Genomic DNA, 23943 nt, shown 5'->3' with positions numbered 1-23943 from the left:
AGAGCAGATCAGTTTCTGGCCAGGATGTTTTGCCAAGTAATGTGGAAGTAATAGAGTACTGGGGTTGAAAATAAGAAATCTCCCAGTCTCTTTTCAGCTCCATCCTATAAAAGATTATTTTCTCCGATGTTGATGCAGAAAAGTAATAAACCTAGATTCTAGTTATATAATTAATTTATCCAATCATTCATTCCAGGCAACAAATATTTACTGAAAACCTTCTGTGTACAAGACCTCATAGAGGGATATACAGAGATTTAGATAAGACATTGCGCTTCCACATGAATGGTCCTTTTGCAGGCAGGAGTGGATATGCAAGGGTTTTATTGGGAAATCTAAAACACAAAGTGTCGTCAAGAAGAGGCATTTGGTTCCCTTCTCAGTGTCTGTGTCTGTGGACTGTGTCACAGGCAAGGTGTGGGAATTTAAAATTACCAGTGCTTTTCCTCTTTTCTTGAATCCTAGTCTAAGAAGTAGCTTTCGGGAATCACAAATTCAAGTGTTTAATTGGTGATGAACATAAAGCTGGAGCATTTGAACATGTTGAAGGTAGTGACCAAAGTGCAAGGGTACCTTTCTTGTCCGCCAATATCACTTCTAAAACTCAGTGCCATTTTAAACAGTTACGTTGGGAGGTAGGGGAAAGATCGCATCCAATTTCATTCCCCTACTGTGCAGCAGATGTGCCCACAGGAACAACTGCACAGTGCGATATTGTCAGGTTTCCAAAAGAATTTAGCTAATGGGCTTCATTGCTTATAGACCTCGAATCCCAGAGAATCAGCATGAAGGTGACAGACAAGTACAAAACTTGAAGCTTCTAAGAGTGAGGAAGTGATGAAGTTTTGTGAGCAGTTTTTCCAACGTGGGAATTCTAATTTGCCCTACCCAAAATTTGAAGCAGCCTTGCATAAAGGAAAAGAAAGCAGATGTGAATGCTTATGTTAAAAGTCAGCTAATTTAAACCTAATGAAAAAATTCTTAGCTGCGGAGAGGGCCAGAATATTGCAGGAGCTCTGCAGCATCTCCTCCGGAGGCATTTCTGAATAATATCTCTCTTGAATGGCTTAGCTGTACAGGTAATGGGAAAAGCTGACTCAGGGCTGCCTCCAGGCTTAGCAGGGAGTATATTCTGGGTACCATTGTGAGTATTAGGGAAGGCCTGAAAATCACTGACAGAAAGGCTAATGTTGTACAGTTCAGATTCCCCCAAGGAAGAAAATGTTTATGCAATTCAACCTTAGTAACCTGAGTTGTAAGCTACTTGTTTTCTGCAAACATCAGAGTTAATAGTACCTGTACCCTAAACTACTAGTTTATGGCATATTTTTGGATCCATTTTTCTTTCCACTTAAGAACAACTTTTAACTTTGTATCAGGAATGTTCTCTTAGATTCAGAGAGAACCACAGAAGTCAGTTGGCAGTTTGTTACTGTGACCTGTGGGACAGGGGTAACCCCTTCAGAAGTCCTCATGGAGCTGCACACTTGCCACACTCCCTGTGACTACTTCAGACTGCATTAATTGAGCACAGAGCCATGGGGCCAGGGAAAGTGTGGCACTACGGAGAGGGGTGAGTGAAATGCTGAGACTTACTGGGAAACCTGGGCTGACTCACCTGCCTCCTGAGCCAGGCCCTGCTCCATTCCCACACTTCTTTATGCCCCTGCTTTATGACCCCAGGACTGTCTTTGGGCCCTGGCTGTATAAATATTTCCCTGAGGCCTTCAGGAAGTTTCAAGTAGCATAGTACGTGAATAAGTTATGCAGTGAAGGAAGGGAAGAAAGGAAGAATGTATTTGAAAGGAGAGTTGTTAACATTAAGTCCTATACCCCATCCATCTTTCTCCTAGTATTTTTTAATAAACATGTATTAAGCACAGTTTGTATATGTAATGTATGTATTGAGCAGTTGAACTCATAGGATTGAAATATGAAATTTTTCCCCCAATCTTCAACCACATTTTGGAGTTAGGAAAGGTGTTGCTGAGTTCTTTTTGTTTTGTTTTTTTATTTTCTTATTTCAGTAACTTTAGAGGTACAAGTGGTTTTTGGTTACGAGGATGAATTGTATGGTGGTGAAGTCTGGCCATTAGTGTCACCCAAATAATGTACATTGTACCCAACTATTGACATTTTAAGATGGATTTTTTTTTTTTTTTTTAATTGTAGAGAGCTGTCCTGTTCATCCTGGGCCTCTGCCTACCAGATGCCAGTAGCATTCCCCTAGTTATGACAACCAAAACTGTCTCCACACATTGCCAAATGTCCCCTGGTTGAGGACCACTAATACACACCCATGTAACCGTTATTCAAAAAGAAGATTTAGATCATATCCGTTTCCCATAAAGTTCCCTTCAGGTGTTTTACAGTTAATCCTCCCTCTTCGAAAACCACTGTCTCTATTTTCTATCATCTTAGATTCATTTTGTCTGTATTTGGACTTTGTATAAATTGAATCATACAGTATGTACTCTTTTTTGTCTCAACCTCCCACTTAATATAATGTTTTTGCAATTTATCCATATTATTGCATTTATCAATAGTTCATTCTTTTCTGTTGCAGAGAGGTATTTCACTGAATAAATATGCCACAGTTTGTTAATCAGTTCTCCTGTTAATGGACACTTAGTTTGTTTCCTACTGGGGGCTATTTTGAGTAAGGCTGCTGTAAATATTCTGGTAAAATCTTTTTGTGGACCTGTTTTCATCTCTCTCAGATACATATCTAGGAATGAAATTGCTGGGTTGTTAGGATAGATGTATATTTCACTTTTAATAAACTGCTAAACACTTTTGCAAAGTTCATGTGCCATTTTACACTCCCAGCAACCATGTCTGAGAGCTCCGGCTGTTCCGTGTCTTCATCAGTGACATCATTTGGTGATGCCAATCTTTTATTTAGCTATTCTGGGTATCTCATTATAATTTTCGTTTGCATTTCCCTAACGACCAATGGTATGAGCACCTTTTCATATGCTTTATCTTCTCTTGTGAAGGATCTGTTTTAAGGCTTTTTATCATTGACTGTAGGAGTCCTGTTCCCCTCCTACATCCGCCACCACTACCCGTAATTGGTTTGAGTTTTACAGGAAACTCAGGGACTGAGAAACCTTTGGCCATCTGAATAAATTTGATCTAAAATATAAAAACCACTATGAAACATGCCTTCTGGATTTTGTTTGTTTGTTTCCATTTCCAAACATCCTGTGAGTTTATAAAGTATTTTTCCTTAGAGGTTAGAAATACTCCTCTTAATTAGCCAGACACGTACGCAGAACTACTTTAATTTTCTATGGCATAGCCTTCCAGTGCTCACAGCCCCTACACAGCAACAGCCCAACCTCATCCACAGCTTTGACAAGCAAATTAACAGCAGGAACCTGTCCCCACATAAGGCAGTGAGTCACTTTTATAATTCCATGCCCAAGGGAGTTTTGTGGTGAGCCTTTTTTTGGAAGCAGTTATTTCTCCCTCCTCCCTCCATTTTTCTTTTACCCATACAGGAATGTCTTTACCTAGTTTAAAAAGAATTAAGTTCTCTACCTAGAAAGATCCTTTTTTCCATTCCTATTTTCTGATAATAAAACTTAGCTGTTTCCTTTTAATTACAGTGGAAAAGGGAGGGACTTACGAACTTTCTTTTGTTTTAGTTTGTCCAATAAAATGACTTCAATTGTTAAGATGGTTTTAACTGTCCTACTTAGCTAACCGGATAGAAAGATTCATCTCTGAGTAGTTTAGGACCTTGTTTCTAAATAGGATACAAGAACACTTGAAGCAGGGTGTTTTCTTGCTGCACTTTGAAAAGGGAAGGCAGTGGCCTGCAGAAGGGGAATGGCTTGTGTTATGTGTATACGTGAGGTTAAGTGTTCAAGGGCTTTGTACGCAGTAAGGCAGTCTCCAGATGTGGTGGCTAAATACCATTCCCCACTAAAAGGAACCACGTTTCTTGGGAAAATGGCTGATTCTATGTCTGAGATAAGAAATGTACAAGACAAGACTGAGTTCTGTCTTACCATAAGTGAGGGAAAAAGTAATCAAATTATTTTAAACTGCTAGGATCATGTCAAAAGGACTTAGGCTCTAAGTTGAAGAGGTTCTTACTGACAAAGATGGGCAGGTTTGAGTATCAGTGAGAATGACTGCAGTGGATTAAAGCATATCAAATATACTTCAAATCCATGAATTCATAAGGACACTAAAAGCATGAAAGTGGTCACATTTCAGTCTTTGGAAAACTCTGCAGAACAAAAGGCCTGATTTCTTTGAAACACAAATTGCAAATGGAGAAAAAAGGAAGGAAGAGGAGCCTGTTATTTAAAAGCAATGTAAAAGACTTATTAGTTGTGATACTTAGATCACATTTGGATTCTGATTTAAACAAATGCCAACTGTTAAAAAAAAAAAAAAAAGTATGAGCTAGTTGGGAAATTTAGTCACTGACAGGATATTTGGTTATATTAAGGAATTATTGATATTTTAAATGTGATCATGGCATTATGGTTTTATTTTTATAGTAACCTTTCTCTTTTAAAGATACATACTGAATTATATGTGAAGTAATAGGACTGGGATTTGCTTCAGAAGAGGTCTGTGGCAGGGATTTGAATGAAACAAATGGCCGTGAGCTTGTAACCATTGTTTCTGAGTAATAAATATATGTAGATTTGTTATATCTTTACTAGAGAATATATTAATATTTGAAAATTTTCATAAGTTAAAAACAAATCCAGTTGAGTACACTACAGATTGTTACTGTGAAGGGTTTATTGGAGAACAAAAGCAGATGTTTGAACAGGGAGAGAGGACTGCTGGGATGACTAGACTTGAGTAAGGAGCTGTATCTTGCTGTCCTTGTTTGTTGGTATGTGGCACTGAAAAAATTAATATCCAGTGATCTAACCTGCCTCCAACATTTTTCTATCTTTTGATTTAGTGAAAAATGTGTGGTTCTTCCTTTCACTTGAACATTTAGAGGCCACTGTAGGGTATTAATTGGCCTAATTTCAATATTGTTTTGTGTGAGAGACTAGGGAGGCCCTAGGAGAGGGAGAAAAACAGGGGAATGGCTGGTCATTGGTTCGGACAGGACACACAGCATTTATCGATTAAGTTTGTGGCTGTATATGGGCATGATTTGTGGTGCCCCAAAATAATTACAATAGTAACATCAGTGATCACTGATCATAGATGACCATAGTAGGTATAATATTAATGGAAAAGTTCAAAATATTGAGAGAATTACCAAAATGTGATGCAGAAAAATGAAGTCAGCACATGTTGTTGGAAAAATGGGCGCCAGTAGACTTGCTTAATGCAGGGTTACTGCAAACCTTCAATTTGTAAAAAATGCAGTATCTGCAAAGTACAATAAAGTGAAGCAGAATAAGTGAGATGTGCCTGTATTAGTAAAGGACTATTCAGCCAAATAGTTTCATATATTAAAGATCTGTGGCTTAATCATTAATCCTGGATTCAGAGTTGAATTTCTCAGGAGTGAATTTTGTCAGCAATCCAGGATGTGCTGCTTTGAATCCCTAGGAGTGCTGCCCATTACAGACCTTTAGACGCCCCCTACACAATCCAATCCAGTCAGTGGCCTCTGGGCTTCAAGTTATTTTTCAAGGAGCAGGTGATATTTTACACTAAGCAACCTACATTCTTGTATTTGAAAATGCTATAGGTTTATAGTTTTTTCTTCAGATGCAATATCTGCAATTTCAGTGACTGTCACTGGTAGATGTTTTGTTACTTAAGGTAACATAGAAAAAAAAAGCCTTGGATATTTTATATACACAATTAGCCATTTATGCTTCTCCTTTAAAAATAAACAAACATGAATTTGTTTATTAGCAGCAGACAGCGAAAGAGATGCATCTGGAGCAATATTTAAAAGAAACACTTAGGTTTAGTATAATAATATTAAGCTCTTCCATTTATCAAAGGCCTCATCTGTGCCTTGGCCTGCTGGGCCATTTATGTCCTTTATTACTAATCCCCACAACCACTGGTGGGCAGAACTGGAGGGAGCTAAGGCTCCAAGAGGTCATTCAGCTAGTAAATGTCAGGAAGGCATTCAATCTCAACTCTCCCAAGAGCTTATATTTTTCTGCTCTCCCACCACCTCTAGCAGTGTACAAACTGCTGCCTTCTTACACTAATCTGTTTTTACTTCTCTCTGTGTAATGTACAGTAGTCCTCATTTAACATGGTTGATAGGTTCTTGGAAACTGTGACTTTAAGTAAAATGACGTATGGCAGGTCCTTGAATAATATTGTTTCCTTCAACGTCATTTCATTATAACTTTGATGATAAAAAATTGGTTCATTATGCTTCGTTTAGCTTAAAGTCAGAGCTTCCAAAAATCTGTCAAGAACATTAACTGAGGATTTACTGTACTTTATCTCCAATTCTCCTGTCTTTTCATATCAATTAGAATTCACCTTTCTGCACCTTCCTGGTAGCCACCTGAGACTTCCAACTTCTCATGAAGAGTCTACCACTTTGAATGCTGAGAGCCTTTTTCTAGTCCCCTACCCTACACTGTTCTTGACCTGGAAGAGTTCAGTGAACAGTTCTGTATAAAAGAGCCCCCTTTGTCTTCCATGTGGCTAAAAGTAAAAAAAGCCAAGGCTTCTGGTGAAACATCCTACAGCATCCTCTTCAGCTTTTCAGCTTGTTCTCCTCTGTTGGTATGACTGTTTATAAACTCCTCATAAGCCATTATTTACCCCTCCTTTAAAACAAACAGGCTAATTACTGTTTTGTGATCCCTCTTTATTTCCAGCAAGTCCAAATACTAGACTTAAGAAATAAATGATATTTATTTTTAAATGGCTATATTAGCATGTTTTTCTTTTTAAAATTTGCATGTCTTAAGTATATTTTCAAAGGAATGTCTGAGTAGCAAATGGCTAAAGAAAATGAGTATCTGGTTACATTTTGATCCCTTTCTTGCCAGACCTTACCTGTTATTTAATTATTCCAAGTCATAATCATTTTTACTGAACTGTTTCAACGATGCTATACTATGACATATCCAGCTTTCTAAACTTAACAAAAATTCCTTCCCAAGATTTCAGGCCAATTTGTCATCTATCCTGTTGGCTCTCCTCCTCTGACAGAAGTTTCCTCCTCTAATCAAGTAATTATTTTCTTTTAAAAGTAGGATTTACTTTGCCATTCTATCTCTTCCTTCTCCTCCTTGCCACTAATCCAAAATAAGTAATCTACTTTCTTCTCAAAAAATAGGGTGCTAGCTGGGCATGGTGACTCAACCATAATCCCAGCACTTTGGGAGGCTGAAGTGGGAGGATCACTTGAACCCAGGAGTTTGAGACCAGCCTGGGCTACAAAGTGAGACCTCATCTCTACAAAAAAAAAAAAAAAAAAAAAAAAAAGAATGCATGCATCATTTCAACTGCTACTAAATCTGGTTTAAAATTGGATTATGGATTCCTTCTTCAATTAAAGTTACCATAGCAATTATCTCTCACCATAATTAAATGGAAGGGAGCTTTTACGATGGAATGAATGTGAGGCTCAGAGACAAAGATCTGCTCGCACCCCTAGTCTCCTTACTAGCTTACAGCCACGAGCAAAAGTTACCTAACTTCTCTGACCTTTGAGTCTTCACTTATAATTTGGGTAGAATTAAATTAGATATTTAATTCAAGTGGATTTTTTAAGGATTTAGTGAGATGGTACCATGCTTGGCACTTAATTTCTTCACTGCACAGTAACATATTAACATTTACTAAAGCACTTATACAAACTACTGAAAAATTTAAACAGTCTGTTGATAGGTGTACTGAGTTCTATGCAATTTTGTCACCTGTGTATGTGTATCCACCACCATAGTCAAGACACTGAATAGTTCTATCAAAACAGGAATCCCTCCTATTGCACTTTTATAATCACACCCTGTCTGCCATCTCCACCATCCTTAACCCCAGCAATCATTGCTGTGTCCTTAACTTGTAAAATTTTGTCATTTCAAAAATGTTATGTAAATGGAATGAAACAGTGTGTAACCTTTTGAGACTGGTTTTTTTTCACTCAGCATAATTCCCTAGAGATTCTTCCGAGTCTTGTGTATTGATAGTGGGCTGCTTTTTATTGCTGAGCAGTGTTCCATGGTGTGGATGTACAACAGTTTAACCATTCACCTGGGCTGATTCCAGGTTTTGGATATTAAAGTAATGCTGCCTTAAACATTCGTGCACAGATTATTATGCGAACATAAGTTTCTATTTCTCTGAGACAAATTCCTAATTTGCAGTTGTTAGGTCATGTAGTAATTACATGTTTAGTTTTAAAAATAAACTGCCAAACTGTTTTCTCAAATGGCTCTACTCTTACATTCCCCTCCTCAGCAATGTATGGAAGACTCAGTTTCTTTGCCAACTTTTGGTGGTGGTACACCGTAGCTTATTTTAAAGCCAAATTTGTGACCATTTTCTTTACCTGAGCTAACCGAATACATTTGCTGGAGACCCATGTGGAGTGACTAGATTTAGAAAAGAATGGAGTTATATGTGATATGCCACAGTCTAGTCATATGCCACATCAGGGCATATCAGAAGCTGTCCCAGCTAACTCCCACCTCCCAGAAAATTCATTCACTTAACTTTTAACAGACTAACTTTATATGATAGGTCAATTTGAACTTGAGATATTGGCCCCTTCATTCTCTACATAGTGAACAAAAAGGGCTTGGCTTTCCTTTTGTCAACGGTGGGCCCAAGCTCCTTTATTAATATTGGGAAATTGAACTGGACATAATTTGTTTCTTTCTCCCTTGTTTGACAATTTTATTGTCTACTAGAGGAAAAAGATGTTTTTTGAAAATATTTTTGGGCACCCAAATTAGCACCTTTGAGTTTGCACTGGTCTAGAAATGAAGACACTGGAGTAGGAGTTAGAAGACCTGTGTTTGAGTCCTCGCCTAATTAGCTATGTCACTTTAATCCAATTCCCTTCTCAAGGACGGTTTGCTCAGCTGTATAAAATGGCTGGACTAGATCAACAGCTCTCAAACCTAGCAAGCATGAGAATCACCTGGACAGCCTATTAAAACACCCCTTGCTAGGCCCCACCCCTAGATTCAGTAAGTCTGGAGTGGGTACAGTAATTTGCCTTTCTAACACGTTCTCAAATGAGGCCAGCAATGTTGGTCCAGAGACAACACCTGAGAAGCACTGGGCTGGACTATTTTAAAGTGCTTCCTGGGACTGTCAGTCAATACCACCCTCTCCCAATCCCTGCTCCTCTGTCAGACTCCTCAGATTTGCTTTCTGGTGAAATAAGTTATGCACTTACTCTTTTTTTTTTTAAGTGATGCAGATGTGTAGTAAAATATAATGCAGCAATTAAAGATATCCTAGAATAATATTATTTGAAAATTACCACAATACATATTACATTTAGTTTTAGAAGTGCTATTTCACAAAACAGCGATATGGAATTGTCCAGAAAACATAGAAATAAAAATCTAGAAATATATATATCCAAAATGTTAATAGTAGTTATCCCTAAGTGATGTAGCCACAAAATTTTTCTTTTTGTGTTGCACCTTCCTGTGTTTTGTAAGTTTGTCTATAATTCATATAATCATAAGTCACATGTTTAAACAGGAGTTATAGTAGGCAATATAAATCTCAACTTCTCTAAGTTTCAATAATTACAATAAAGACCTTGTTGAATACCAACCAATAGAAGTAAGGCTTTTTTATTTCTGGTGTGAAATAAAATTGTCCAGGATGGTTTTCAAAGGCAGGTATGACCCTGCTTATCCCTTTCCCTTAAAAAATGTGTTAGGTCACCTTTTGCCATTCTTCCTACTGGACAGAATTCTTCACTTGTGCACAAGTAGCCCGGACCTCAGGGCCACTCGTTAAGTATCTCAATACTGCCTGCATAGTGTTTCCATGACACTTTTCCACTGATAACTAGTGGGATCCACAGTCACAACCTTACAAGCTATTTCCTCCTCTTTCCTTCACAGTGGGTCGGAAAGCGTTTTGTCTGCATGAAGCAAGTTTTCTTCTTGGTTGCACATCTGTTAAAATAATTAATATTTACAGCTAAAATAGGAATTTAAAAATTGCCACTGAAATAAATCTATTTAAATGACAGAACCCATTCATCTGTGGAAATCTATTTTGTTCCACAATATAGGGGTTCATGGCCTCTCCTGGGATTTCCAGTTGTACTGATATCATAAGCATACCATTTCTTCACCAGCTGTGCTTCTTAACCTTAAGGCAAGAGTGGGCATGGTTTCCTTTAAATATGATATATTAAAATGGTTTTGCTGCTAAAGTCACCTCTCCTTAAGCAACTTAAAATATTTCATTAATTGATACTATAGAAAAGCACTTTATTTCTGAGCTCTAGAAACTCTGTTTCTGAATAAACTTGTTTGGTCAGAGGCATATCACCAATAGGGCAGCACAGTGGTGATTTTCAAAACACCACTCTAGGCCGAAGCTGCAGCAGTGCCACTGTTCCGTTCTGCAGGTTCCTTCCTGCGGCTATTCCATAGGAAGGAGAAATTAAAGGGACTTTTTGATTTGTGAGTGTGTGAGCATGTATTGAGGTAGCACCATTTTATATGTTGTGCTTTAACACCCACCCATATTAGTATCCTTGAATGATTTCCTTACAAATGTTTTGTGCTTCAGAGGCAATATATTTTTATGTAACATCGGAAGACTGCTATGTAAATGTTGGCCCCATGGGTTTGTTCTCATTAGCAAAGTTACCGAATTTGCTTTATATGACTGGGAGCATCAGAACTGCTTGTTCACTACAGTGTTACAATAGCACCATCCAATGCCAACAATACTGTCCGTAGTCCAGTTATTCTACAAGAAGTGAGGAGATGTTCATGTCTAGGACTTACTTGCTTTGTTGAAGAATAGGATCAAGATCCAGTAACTGCTATAGTGGTCCTTGATTTCAGCCCCATCTAGAGATGAAAAACCACCAGTAGTCCTCTTCTCTCTGCCACATACACATCTCTTAAAGTACTTCTCATCCTGTAAGTGGGCTGCTGGCCTTCTACCTAGATGTCTGCAAGAAGACATAACAGGGCTCAGCCTTTTTAAATCAACAAGCTGTTTAGTTATATGTAAATTTTCATAGTGCATCATGGCTTAAAGCAAATACAGGGTAAAAGTTTAATTTATAGACACCCATCTTTTTTTCTCTCTCTACCTTTTAAAAGTTCTTACAGAATGTGTGCAGAAAGGCCAGGGTTGGAGGGCTACACTGATGTTCCTTTAGTCTACTGTTTCTGTCCCTTACACACATAATTGTTGCCAATTCGGAGGGACAGGATTTTCTTCCTCATTGGACTGCTTCTCACATTTTTGGTGTTTTGTTTGGTCCTTCCTGTCTGCCAGTCATTCATTTAGCAGGCCAGCATCCTAGGGGGATCAAGCGTGTGCCAAACTCTGTGCCATGCCGGGCTTTATGGCTCTCTTTGCCTCCTCCAGGGTAGTGTCTCAGGAGGCTCTCTTGCTTTCATAACACAAAAGTAGTCTTGTTTCTCCCAGCAGGTGTTAAGGTCCATCTTAAATTTACTACACCTTATTGGAATCACCTAATTCCTTGACTACCTCTCCCACTCACATTTCAGCAGGAGGCAGAAATTCCTTCTCAGTGTGCTCTGTGGCTGGAACAATCAGTGCCACATATGAGATAATTACTGATTGAATGAATGAAGCTAGCCTCCCAGCCCAGAGAGAGAAATATCTTTAAAGTTTTTTTTTTATTATACTTTAAGTTCTGGGGTACATGTGCAGAACGTGCAGTTTTCTTACATAGGTATACACGTGCCATGGTGGTTTGCTGCACCCATCAACCCGTCACCTACATTAGGTATTTCTCCTATTGCTATCCCTCCCCTAGCCCCCCACTCCCCAACAGGCCCCAGTGTGTGATGTTCCCCTCCCTGTGTCCATGTGTTCTCGTTGTTCAGCTCCCACTTATGAGTGAGAACATGTGGTGTTTGGTTTTCTGTTCTTGTGTTAGTTTGCTGAGAATAATGGTTTCCAGCCTCATCCGTGTCCCTGCAAAGGACATGAACTCATCCTTTTTATGGCTGCATAGTATTCCATGGTGTGTATGTGCCTCATTTTCTTTATCCAGTCTATCATCAATGGTCATTTGGGTTGGTTCCAAGTCTTTGCTATTGTAAACAGTGCTGTGATAAACATACGTGTGCATGTATCTTTTTAGTAGAATGATTTATAATCCTTTGGGTGTATACCCAGTAATGGGATTGCTGGGTCAAATGGTATTTCTAGTTCTAGATCCTTGAGGAATGACCACACTGTCTTCCACAATGGATGAACTAGTTTGCACTCCCACCAAAAGTGTAAAAGCATCCCTTTTTCTCCACATCCTCTCCAGCATCTGTTGTTTCCTGACTTTTTAATAATCGCCATTCTAACTGGCATGAGATGGTATCTCACTGGTTTTGATTTGCATTTCTCTAATGACCAGTGATGATGAGCTTTTTCTCATCTGTTTATTGGCTGTATAAATATCTTCTTTTGAGAAGTGTCTGTTCATATCCTTTGCTCAATTTTTGATGGGGTTGTTTGTTTTCTTGTAAATTTGTTTGAGATCTTTGTAGATTCTGGATATTAGTCCTTTGTCAGATGGATAGATTGCAAAAATTTTCTCCCACTCTGTAGGTTGCCTGTTCACTCTGATAACAGTTTCTTTTGAGAGGAATATCTTACAGTATTTATCCAACACAAAAAGTTGAGTCTAGGGTATCGTCAACATGGGTACGATTAATGCCAAATTAGTGAGTTAGTAAAAACTACCTAATCCCAGTATTATTTTAAGACATCAAGTATATTTGCTAGATGCTAGAATAGGTTGTAGTTTTTAATTTTATTTTTGTTTTTACATTTATTTATTTATTTTTTAAGAAAAGTGTTGTATTAGTTTATTTGCATTGCTATAAAGGAATACCTAAGACTGGTAATTTATAAAGAAAAGAGGCGCTGAGCACAGTGGCTCACATCTGTAGTCCCAGCACTTTGGGAGGCTGAGGCAGGCAAATCACGAGGTCAGGAGTTCAAGACCAGCCTGGCTAACATGGTGAAATCTCATCTCTACCAAAAATACAAAAAATTAGCTGGGCATCATGGCAGGCACCTGTAATCCCAGCTACTGGGGAGGTTGAGGCAGGAGAATCACTTGAACCCAGGAGGCGGAGATAGCAGTGGGCTGAGATCGTGCCACTGCACTCCAGCCCGGGCAACAAAGTGAGACTCCATCTCAAAAAAAAAAAAGAAAGAAAGAAAAAAGGTTTGTATGGCTCGGGTTCTGCAGGCTGTGCAAGCATGGCATCAGCATCTGCTTGGCCTCTGGTGAGACCTCAGGGAGCTTCCAGTCATGGTGGAAGGAAAAAGGAACCAGCATGTCACATGGTGAGAGAGGCAGCAAGAGATGGAGGAAGAGGAGCCAGGCTCCTTTAAACAGCCAGATCTCATGCGGACTGGAAGAGTGGGAACTCACTCATCACCAAGAGGATGGCACCAAGCCATTCATGAGGGATCCATCTCCAGGACCCAAACACCTCCCATCAGGCCCCACCTCTAACACTGAAAAATTACATTTCAACATGAGATGTAGAGGAGACAGACATCCAAGCTATATCAAGTGTTTAGCACAGTTTGTAGCAAGGGTGCACAGTGAGAACTAATAATAGATGGGAACGTACATATTTTTTTTTCTTATATGCCATTTTAATGTCAGAGTATGCCATTCACCACAAGAAATACAAGTCTGTTAGAGCTACTTGTTACTGGCTCTTTCATTTTGAATAAATTATTTCTTTAAGACCTTTGTCTCTTCCTGTTTGTAACCTACCATTAAGCTCTAAAATGCCCACAGGCCCATCAGTCACACCAGATCTCCACTGGAGTATCTGTCATCTGTGCAGTGCTTTTCAGTTTACAAAATATCACATCCTTTCCATCATAGATTCCCAGAAAAACCTTGTGAGGTAGAACTTGTTATTTTCATTTTAGAACTGAGGAAAGTGAAACCAAACCGATTCCGTGACGGGTCCACAGAGGAGATCCAGAACTCAAATTATAGGCTAGTGTTCTTTCCATTTTAACCAGAGTATCTTTTGCCTTTAGAACTGTTGCAACTAGATGTGGTGGAGGGGGCACTGGATCTGAGCTCCAAGATTTCCTGTAAGTCATTCCTTACCAGCCAGGGGAAGAGGCTCAGAGCCAATAAGCAAGCATTGTTTTTACATTTATATTGTATGTTTTGTATAGAAAATTTGGATCTTGGAAACTAGATTTTATTTTAATTAATTAATGTGTTTATTTATTTTTGAGATGGAGTCTCGCTCTGTCACCCAGGTTGTGGAGTTCAGTGGTGGGATCTCAGCTCACTGCAACCTCTGCCTCCTGGATCCAAGCGATTCTCCTGCCTTAGCCTCCCAAGTAACTGGGATTACAGGCACCCACCACCGTACCCAGCTAATTTTTGTGTTTTTAGTAGAGAGGGGGTTTCGCCATGTTGGCCAGGCTGGTCTCAAACTCCTGACCTCAAGTGATCCACCCACCTCAGCCTCCCGAAGTGCTGGGATTTACAGGTGTTAGCCACAGCGCCTGGCCAAGAAACTGGATTTTATAATATAAGGGCATAAGCTGTCCTTGTCCTTTTCCTTTTCCACTATAAAAACAGCCTGTTTCAGATCGTAATTTTGAACATGCACTGGACAAAAATATATATCTAAAGGAAAGTTTTATTTTTTTTTAAGTCAACAATGTCCTTTTTAAAAGGAACATTTTTGTCTGTCTACTTAAAGAGTCCTTTCTAAAGCCTTTCTATGTAGCCAGCCTTGATGATATATTTTTTTAGTGATTGAAATTCTAAGGCCAGGCAGAGTGGCTCACGCCTGTAATCCCAGCGCTTTGGGAGGCTGAGGCGGGTGGATCACGAGGTCAGGAGTTCAAGACCAGCCTGACCAACATGGTGAAACCCCGTCTCTACTAAAAATACAAAAATTATCCGGTGTGGTGGCGTGCGCATGTAATCCCAGCTACTCAGGAGGCTGAGGCAGGAAAATTGCTTGAACCCAGGAGGCGGAGGTTGCTGTGAGCCAAGATGGGGCCACTGCACTGCAGCCTGGACAACAGAGCAAGACTCCCTCTCAAAAAAAGAAAAAAAGAAAAAAAAAAAAACGAGAAAGAGGACAAGAAATTCTAAGTCAATGTTGAGAAATCAGTTAATATAAATTTATCTAGGGTAAAATAACATTAAAAAATGTTTAACGTGTAACACAAAGGTATTAATGCATCCCAAACTTACATTTGGTCAATGATACTGTGTCCGGAATTGGTGGGTTCTTGGTCTCGCTGAAGGGCTCCTCGAGTGCTGCCAGAGTGGATGCCGAGGCCGAGGAGGCGCCGAGAGCGAGGGCTGCTAGCATGTTGTCACCTCTCAATACATCAACCTGGCCATGTTTATTGTGGTTTAAGAAGATTGTTTTTAGATGATTACTCAAAGCAGAGACATCCTTGTTAGACATCTTAACATCCTCTCCCTCTCTCCATTTCCAAGTGTAACTATTCAGGTATACAGAACTAAGTCAAATCTTATAACCAACAGGAAAGGGTTGTCTTTTGTTTTTTAAAATAATTATTTAGACTTTGTAACTATATTCCAGAAATGTAACAACCAACAGAGCTTTAAGCTGCAGCTATAGTCATATGCACTGAGAAGCTTTAAAACTTTACTTTGGGGAATAAAACTAAAAAGATGAAATATAGAGATCTTTCTCAGTGTAGTGGAACAAAATAAAATTATCCTCTCTTAAAATAAATGGCAGTTAGGGGAAGTAATTTTTCCTGTCATGGATAAATGGTAGGGAACACAAAATCAGCATTTGAAATATGTTAACTCACAGTGTTTTAAATATAAGGAATAAAATGCATTGTACAGTACCTGTTCCCAAGAATGGCTGCAGTTTCATGTTGAGTCTTTAAAAATACATAATGTGCTCAGCAAATGAAACTATAAAAACTAGATGAAAAAAAACATTAAGCCAAATTTTAAACTTTTTCTTTTTCACTGGGAGGGTCCATTTTGCGTTATTTAATTTAATCAGCTCAGCCTCTTTTGTAGTTGTTCCTCATCTCGAGTTCATATTCACAGGCATGCAAAAGAAACCTTTTGATAGTTGAGGCAATACCAAAGATTGGAAGTCTCTAAGCCTCTGTAGTTTTGTCATTCATCTCTAAAGTTATAGTGGGAAAAGCACAGATTAGAAATCAATTTCTTTCTAAGCCTACCATGTCACTTAACAGCTTTGCTACCTGAGCAAGTTTCATACGTTTTCTGAGCTTCTGTTTCTTCATGTGTAAAACAAAGTTTCAAATGCCTGCTTTACTAAACCATAGGACTGTGCTGTGAATGAAAAAAATCAAAGTAGGCTTAATAAGGTATTTTACAAATTTCATGTACATCCTGTTAGAATTCCCATTTTGTGGATGAGGAAAGGCTGAACGGGGCTGGCTGATAATTCTTTGTTATAGGGGCTCTCTACATTGTAGGAGAACGTCCCTGGCCTCTGTCCACTGGATGCTAGTAGCATCCCCTCCCAGTTATATTGATAACCGAAAATGTCTCCAGATACTGCCAGACGCCCCTCAGTACACAAAATCACCTCAAGTTGAAAATCTTGATTTTCAACTTTCTATTCTGTATAGCTATTATACTATTCTGTATACTATTCTGTATAGTATACTATTCTGTATAGCTAAAATTCTTAACCATTTTCTTTTTTTTCTTCTTTTTTGAGACGGACTTTCCCTCTGTCAGCCAGGCTAGAGTGCAGTAGTGTGATCTTGGCTCACTGCAACCCCTGCCACATGGGTTCAAGTGACTCTCATGCCTCAGCCTCCCGAGTAGCAGGGATTACAGGTACCTGCCACCATGCCTGGCTAATTTTTGTATTTTTAATAGAGACAGGGTTTTACCTTATTGGCATGCTGTTCTCAAACTCCTAACCTCAAGCCATCTGCCTGCCTTGGACTCCCAAAGTGCTGGGATTACAGGCCACTTGAGCCACTGTGCCCGGACTCTTAACCATTTTCGTAATGTCATTTATCAGTGTTATCCTTATGCTAAGTATTTCCTGGTTGGAATACTCCATGACGTAGCAATTTTCAGAATTAAAAAGGAGATAAATGGTTTCTTCCATTGTCTTTCTGTCTGAATATAAGCAGCGTCATTGTCTTCTTTGTACGGTTGTGAGCTTCCTGTCCCTGTAAACTATGTAGAAGCAGAATGTTGCCTGCCAGGGATGCTGCCCACAGTGAGCCCTAAGTCAAACTCAATGACCTCTGCTCTTCCTTCCCCTGTTTATCATAACAGGCTCTACTGGCCTCTTTTCTCATCTGTTATATTCACAGACTTCTAATATCTCTTGTCAGCTGAGAGACGGGAAACGCATGGATTTTCCTAATCATTATTATTAGATTTGAAGGGAAGGTGAGTGTTAAAGACAGAGAGAGTTGGCAGCTCTACAGCAACGCAGGTTTTATGTCCAGCACAGACCTGCAGAGGTGGGGGGCCAGCTGAATGCCAGCTAGAGCTCACCGCTGCTTACAGGCTGGGGTATTTATAGGTATGGGCGGGAGGGGTCTGGGCAGTATGGCTTGCTGCCCGGCAGGATATTGATAAGATGTTCCTATGATCAGGTGGTTTGGCCCTTTTTCCAGTGGGATGTCATAGATGTTCTTTGGGCCTTTGTCCAGCAAGATATGATAGAGATGTTCCTTCCGTTGGGCCTTTGCCTGGCAGGGTATGATAAGAAAGTCAGGTGGTTGGGCAGGATGTTTCTCATGGTCTGAACCCCCATGGAATGTTTTACTTTGACCAGGGTCAGTGAAATGGTGGCGGGGCTTACCAAATGGTGCAGCTTGAACTAACAGTGATCTCATTTGAGCTTCACAGTAAGCTCTTGAGGTTTGCATCAGTTGTCCATGTTTACATTTTGTTTAAGAATCAACCTTTCCTCTTTGCTGCTCCTTCCAATTTGGTGTTCTCTTGATAGAGAAACTCAGCAGGAAGTTGATACGGAAACTCAGCAGGTGCCTTTCTCACCAGCACCGTACGAAGGGTAACATCCTTCTGAATTACTCAGCATAAAGCAGATACTTTCTGCCCTGTGTGACCCTCCCTTTTCCTTTTCTTTTAACAGAGATAGTTAAATACATACCTCTTTTTACTGCATTCGGGGATTTAAGGACAAACTTTCCTGATGCTATTGACAGATGTCCCATACTTCCCCAAGAGTAGAATGTTTTTACTTCTCTTGCTCACACCTAATACGAGCTTCCCAAGCCTCCCATACTTCATGATCTATCTCTGCTCTATACTTGACTCTCTTCCTCATGCTGGCACAGTTCCCAATGTATTGTCACCCCTGAACTAAACCTTTCTAAACATTTATAATTGACTTTGTTATGTTTGTTTCTGTTTTCAAAACTATTGGGAAATTAGATACATTTGATCTAGGCCTCATTACATAGTCTGAAAATATTTTGTACATAAGACTGTGTGAATTAGTTTTTTTAACTCTAGGTTTTAAGATGAATTGCTGCTGACCAACCAATATAAGTGAAAGTATCACCATGACCTAGGAGAGACTGGTATCATTACCTATAGGGATGAGGACCTGGAATCGCCCAGGAATGAGACTCAGAATTCTAAATATGGAAGGTCCAAAACAATAGTTGTGAACCAATGGGAACGAGGACTGGATTACTTCATGGCAATATAACTTTAGTTTCAATTAAAACTCTTTTTCTCCTTTAAAATGCATGTGAATCATCTTAACTACTATATGGTTCATTAAAAAAAAGGACTAATTGGCTCCTGCTGTAAAATACAATGTCTAGATCCACTAAGAGTCATTTTTCTGTTTAAATAAATGTATGTTCTTATTGACCAGACTTACCTGATTCTGATTTAATGTACATGCAGCCATTTTCTCATATTATAGAAGTAAAGCACTGTGGGTTTTTCTTCCTTCTCCAGGTGGCCTTTTTGAAGATGTAACTATGAAGCTGGACATTCTCCTCCCCTGGCAGACAGCTCTCAAGCAGGAGCACACTGAGGCCAGCAGTCAGCTCAGGAGGCATCAGTTACAAAGAAAAGAACCAGAGCTATGGGATAAGAGTACTGCATTAAGGTTTTAAGTTTACTTGTTTGCATATATTCTCTAAGAGAAGAGTTAACTTTAGATCTTTGAAAACCCAGGACTGTGAAGAAAGTCATAGTAGCAGGTTGAGGCAAGTATAGAAGTTACATCTCTATTTCCCGCAGAGAGGAATATTCACATATGTGCTGTGTCAGCACCACCTGGAAGGTTATTAGCTAATGGAGACCCATTGTCCTGTGTGGAATCCAGTGAGGAATTTTATTGGTGGAACTGAATGTTAACTGCTATAAATCCTAGGAAATAAACTTTTAAAGCATTTCTTAGGATCATTTAAAACAAATTTTAAAAAAGAAAAATAGAAAACATTTAATACTTTATTCAGAGGAGATGCTCAGTAGATGTTTGTTGAATGAATGATTATCAAATCAAAGGATTTCCCATTTATGCAAATCTGCATGTTTCTTTTGTTATTTCCTTTACCATACACTATTGCAAATTAATAAATACACCGCACTAGCATCCTGTTACAGAGTTGTTCTATTCTTTGTGTACCAGCACAAGTGGTGAGGAAAACTTTGAGTGAGAATGATAGAGCTACAGGGAATCCCACAGAGTACAGGCTAGCTCCTAATTTCACAAAGAACGTTTGAAACTTGCCTAGAATCACACAGCTAGGATCAAAGCTGGAACTGGAGCCAGGCAGGTCCATCTCCTCTGCCCAAGATCTGATCCTTCTCTCTCTGACATCCTCCTTTCCTGCTCCATGATCAGGAGAACAGTCTCTGGATTTGCAGATATCCTTGCTGCTCAATTGGCATTAATCCCCACAGACCACCTAATACATCTTGCCTCAAAAACCCTGAATTTTCTATCTGCAAGTGTTCTAACATTTTTTTTTTTTTTTTTTTTGAGATGGAGTTTGGCTCTCTTTGCCCAGCTGGCATGCAATGGTGTGATCTCGGCTCACTGCAGCCTCCACCTCTGGGGTTCAAGTGATTTGCCTGCCACAGGCTCCCGAGTAGCTGGGATTACAGGCACCCGCCATCATGCATGGCTAATTTTTTGTATTTTTAGTAAAGACGGGGTTTCGCCCTCTCTACCAGTCACCAGAGGCTGGTCTTGAACTCCTGACCTCAGGTGATCCACCCACCTCGGTCTTCTAAAGTGCTGGGATTACAGGCATGAGCCACCATGCCCGGCCTCTAACATTCTTAACACAAGTGTCACTTGGTGTTTTATGATTGGGTGAACTTTTCATGATTTCTTCCTGGTAGTACAACCAAAACATTTGTCTCACTGGCAGAGCAGTGGTATGGCGTTCCTAATTCTGTAACTTGTAGACTGACATAGGAATAATACCCAACTGTTGATCCTGCAGGGTCATTTTATTGAGCACAGTTTGAAACATTGAAGTTCTTAGTGATACATCCAAGACTCACAGCCACAGAAGATAATTAGTTTGGCTTCACTTAAGCTACTAGACTCCTAAACATCACGCTGACTTTCCATGCCTTAGATTCGTATCTGTCAGTATACAGCAGGGTTCCTCAGCCTCAACACTGTTTACATTTTGGTCTAGATAATTCTTTTTGTTGGACACTGCTCTCTGCATTGAAGGATGTTTAGCAACATCCCTGACCTCTATCCACTAGATTACATTAGCACAGCCCCCTCCTCCACTCAAGTTGTGTTGACCAAAAATGTCTGTATTGTTGTGATTGACAAAATTAACTCCAGCTGAGAGCCACTGCTGTAGAAGATATGGCCTAAGAAACAAGATTTGGTGACTGTCTATAGAATTGTGTATTGCCCATGACAGATTATTACAAAATCTGAATCTTTTTCTGGCATGTAGCCTGAGCTTAGTATACCTTTTTTTTTCACAAATGAATACATTAGTGGTGAATGCCTTTATGCATGACTGTTTCTTATAGTTCAGCTTGTATTGGTCTAATGTTGGAAATTGGAATAACTTAGATGAAGCAGAGTTCGTTCGGCCTGTGCATAAAAAAGAATTTTCTTCTGAGATAGTTTTTCTCCCTCTGGAAAAACGCAATGGCCATACTACCATACTAATGTATGTTTATGATTTAGATCCTAAAGGTGCTTGTGATTGCACAGATAACTCTGTACTGCTCAAAAAAACCCAACTAGAAGAATATTCTAATTTACTAAACTTGCTTCCCTAAGAAAGTCAAGTTGAGTCAAATGTAGTGAGATACCCTCATCTCACCTCTTCCTTGGGCCTTAGGAGGAACCAAGACAGCTTTCTTTCTGATGACACAGTGTGGGGAGTGGAAGTGGAATGACCATGACCATGAGAAGCTCTGAGGGACAGAGGTAAGAGGAGGTCATGCTACACACACGTGCACACAAAGAGCAGGTTTCTGGCGACACTGTAGTTACTGTGCTTTAAATGGCATCTGTCATGAATCACATAAATCTTGTCATGGTGAAGTTCCCAAGCTCAACAGGTCTCCATTGGATCTTCCACAGTTGGGAAGGGAGGGCCAGCAGAGCTGAGCCAGTGCTCAAAGTGCATTATTCACATCTAGTCACTGAGTAGGCCTGAGGGGTAACATATCCATACCTGTGAGAGTCTACTTTGGGGCTATAGGGCATGAAGGGAAAGGGAAATGATCCTTTCTATCTTTTTGTTGCTCCGGGTGGGTGAATTGGTGTGTATGAGATACATGCACAGAAACAAAGAGACACAGGGATAGCATTAAAGACATTTAAATTTCATTTTAAACCATGCTGGGAGGGCTAGACAATTGAAGCAGGCTGTACAAAATTAATGTTGACCCTTGGAAGTCGTTCCACATTAGCCTCCTGTGTCTTGTGAGTATAATTCCACAATCCATTCAGTAGCATTCTTAGATAAGGATACCACAGAATGCAGACATGCTATTAATTGGTTACCAAGGAACTCTTAGTAAAACACCAAATTTCTAGTCCTTTTTTTGTGTCTCTAAAATCTGCTGTAAACAAGTGGTTCTGTGAACTTGTTCTTATGTAGTATAAAGTTACAGTAAAATTACAGTGGATAGACCCTGTTGAAAACTTCTGTCAGCCACTCATTTTGACAAACCTATATAGGTTTCTTCATTCAGTGAGGACTTTTAGAACATCTACTACATTTCAAGGATAGTTACGGGTACTGCAGATGGAAACAATAAGACAAAGACCTTGCCCTCATGAAGCTTACATTCTCATGGAGGAAGCAGACAAAAAAGAAGTACTATGTTTTATCATAAAATTATTATATATAATTTTTACAAAGCACAGTAAGACAAAGATGGGTTAAGAAAGATTAGGTGCTATTTCAGATAGGGATGGCTCAATTGAGCTTAAAGTGTATGTATACTGTTGGTACCATATATGGTTAAAATAATCCAATTCCATCAAGAGCTGCATTGTTAAAGGCCAACAGATCACATACAAACTGCAGCATTGCATCATTTTGCCAAAAGTAGCTTGACTAAACAAGGATCCACCAATATTAGCAAAGCATGTTTGATTCCATAGATACCAGAAAAGAGAACCTTATTAGACCCAGACATGCTGATGTAACTGGCCTTGTGCAGGCATTTTGGTAATTAAGTCTGCCCAGTAGCCACTGTTGAAAAAAGTGCTGACAGTATTAAATAGTTTTCCTTTCGCATGATAGATAAAGCCAACCTAGTTGCTGTTCCTGTACATTTGTTTTTGCGCCTAATGTATAACAAAGATTAATTGAGATCTGCATTTCATTGTTATTCAAGAACATAGGAATGATTGGTATGTCTTAGTCTATAGTTAGAGAAGAATCACCATTCACGTTACCCATCAGAGGAGTGTGTCCCACTAGATGCTTATTATAAGAGTTCTACACATTCTTAAATCTTAAATATGCAAGAACACTCAATATGATTTAATGTAACCATTTCTCTTGGTTTGCATTTTAAGATGCTTTTACATTTTAAGTACGTTTTACCTTTTATGATACATTTTACATTGTAAGATACATTTGAGATTTCATCTACTGAATCAGAGCTCATCATCAAAACTTAATCTGGGAGAAAAAGTAAGAGGGAGTTAATGGAAATCAGTCATAAGAGGTAAATCCTCCCAGTTTTAAGAAGAATGGCAAACACATAATTGTTCAAAATAACATTTTAAAAAGCATCTAAACCGTACTACCATTCTTTTAAAAATATGTCCCTATTTTCATTCTGGAATAAACTAAACCAATTTGTTCTCAATCCCATTACATATAAATTATGAAACCCATTTTCAAGGCCACACTTATTCTAGGATCCTTTGGTTACAAGGTACAATAAGCAGAGTGCAGGATTTGTGTCCTAGTTGTGTCTTTTAGTAGCCTTCCTGGGATCTTTGGCAGCCTTTCTGGTCAGAATGACAACTGCTAACCAGATGACTACATTTTCTTTATTCACCTTTCTCCCCTGTTCTACACAGCCTGATTAGTTTCTTTCTATAAATATTTCAATATTGTTTTTTGATCCCTTTTTAACATTTCATAGATTCAAACTATTTTCTATTTTATTGTTTTAGAAAAAAGGTGAAAATGATTTTTATTGTCATAATTTGTATGCACTCTATTTGTGTTTTGGTTGCAAATTTCAATAAATCTGCTTTTTTTTAAAAAATAACCTAAATCATGAACATCATAAGTGGTTAACTTACTTTCAAGCAGTAGCAGCAGTAGATTGCCTATATG

At 39.1% G+C, this 23943-nt stretch overlaps 1 protein-coding gene across 7 annotated transcripts in view; it reads left to right on the top strand.

The window, feature by feature from the left end:
• UBE3D (ubiquitin protein ligase E3D) overlaps positions 1-23723 on the top strand; it is a 189180-nt gene extending 165457 nt beyond the window's left edge. For 5 of the 7 annotated variants that reach the window (XM_030929445.1, XM_010358276.2, XM_030929441.1 and 2 more), the window contains one exon: positions 19097-19670. In XM_030929445.1, coding sequence (XP_030785305.1) covers positions 19097-19117 — 21 coding nt within the window. In that variant the 3' untranslated portion in view covers positions 19118-19670. Of the gene's footprint in view, positions 1-14175; positions 14233-19096; positions 19671-21471 lie in introns of those variants that run through there. The other 2 variants (XR_004056948.1, XM_030929442.1) reach the window with 2 other exon arrangements.
• Positions 23724-23943: the final 220 nt, after the last annotated feature.

This window comes from Rhinopithecus roxellana, chromosome 4 (genome assembly GCF_007565055.1).
Source record: "Rhinopithecus roxellana isolate Shanxi Qingling chromosome 4, ASM756505v1, whole genome shotgun sequence".
Taxonomy (NCBI): Eukaryota; Metazoa; Chordata; class Mammalia; order Primates; family Cercopithecidae; genus Rhinopithecus; species Rhinopithecus roxellana.
The sequence above is the reverse complement of the archived record's forward strand: the minus strand, read 5'-3'. Positions and strand labels throughout refer to the sequence as shown.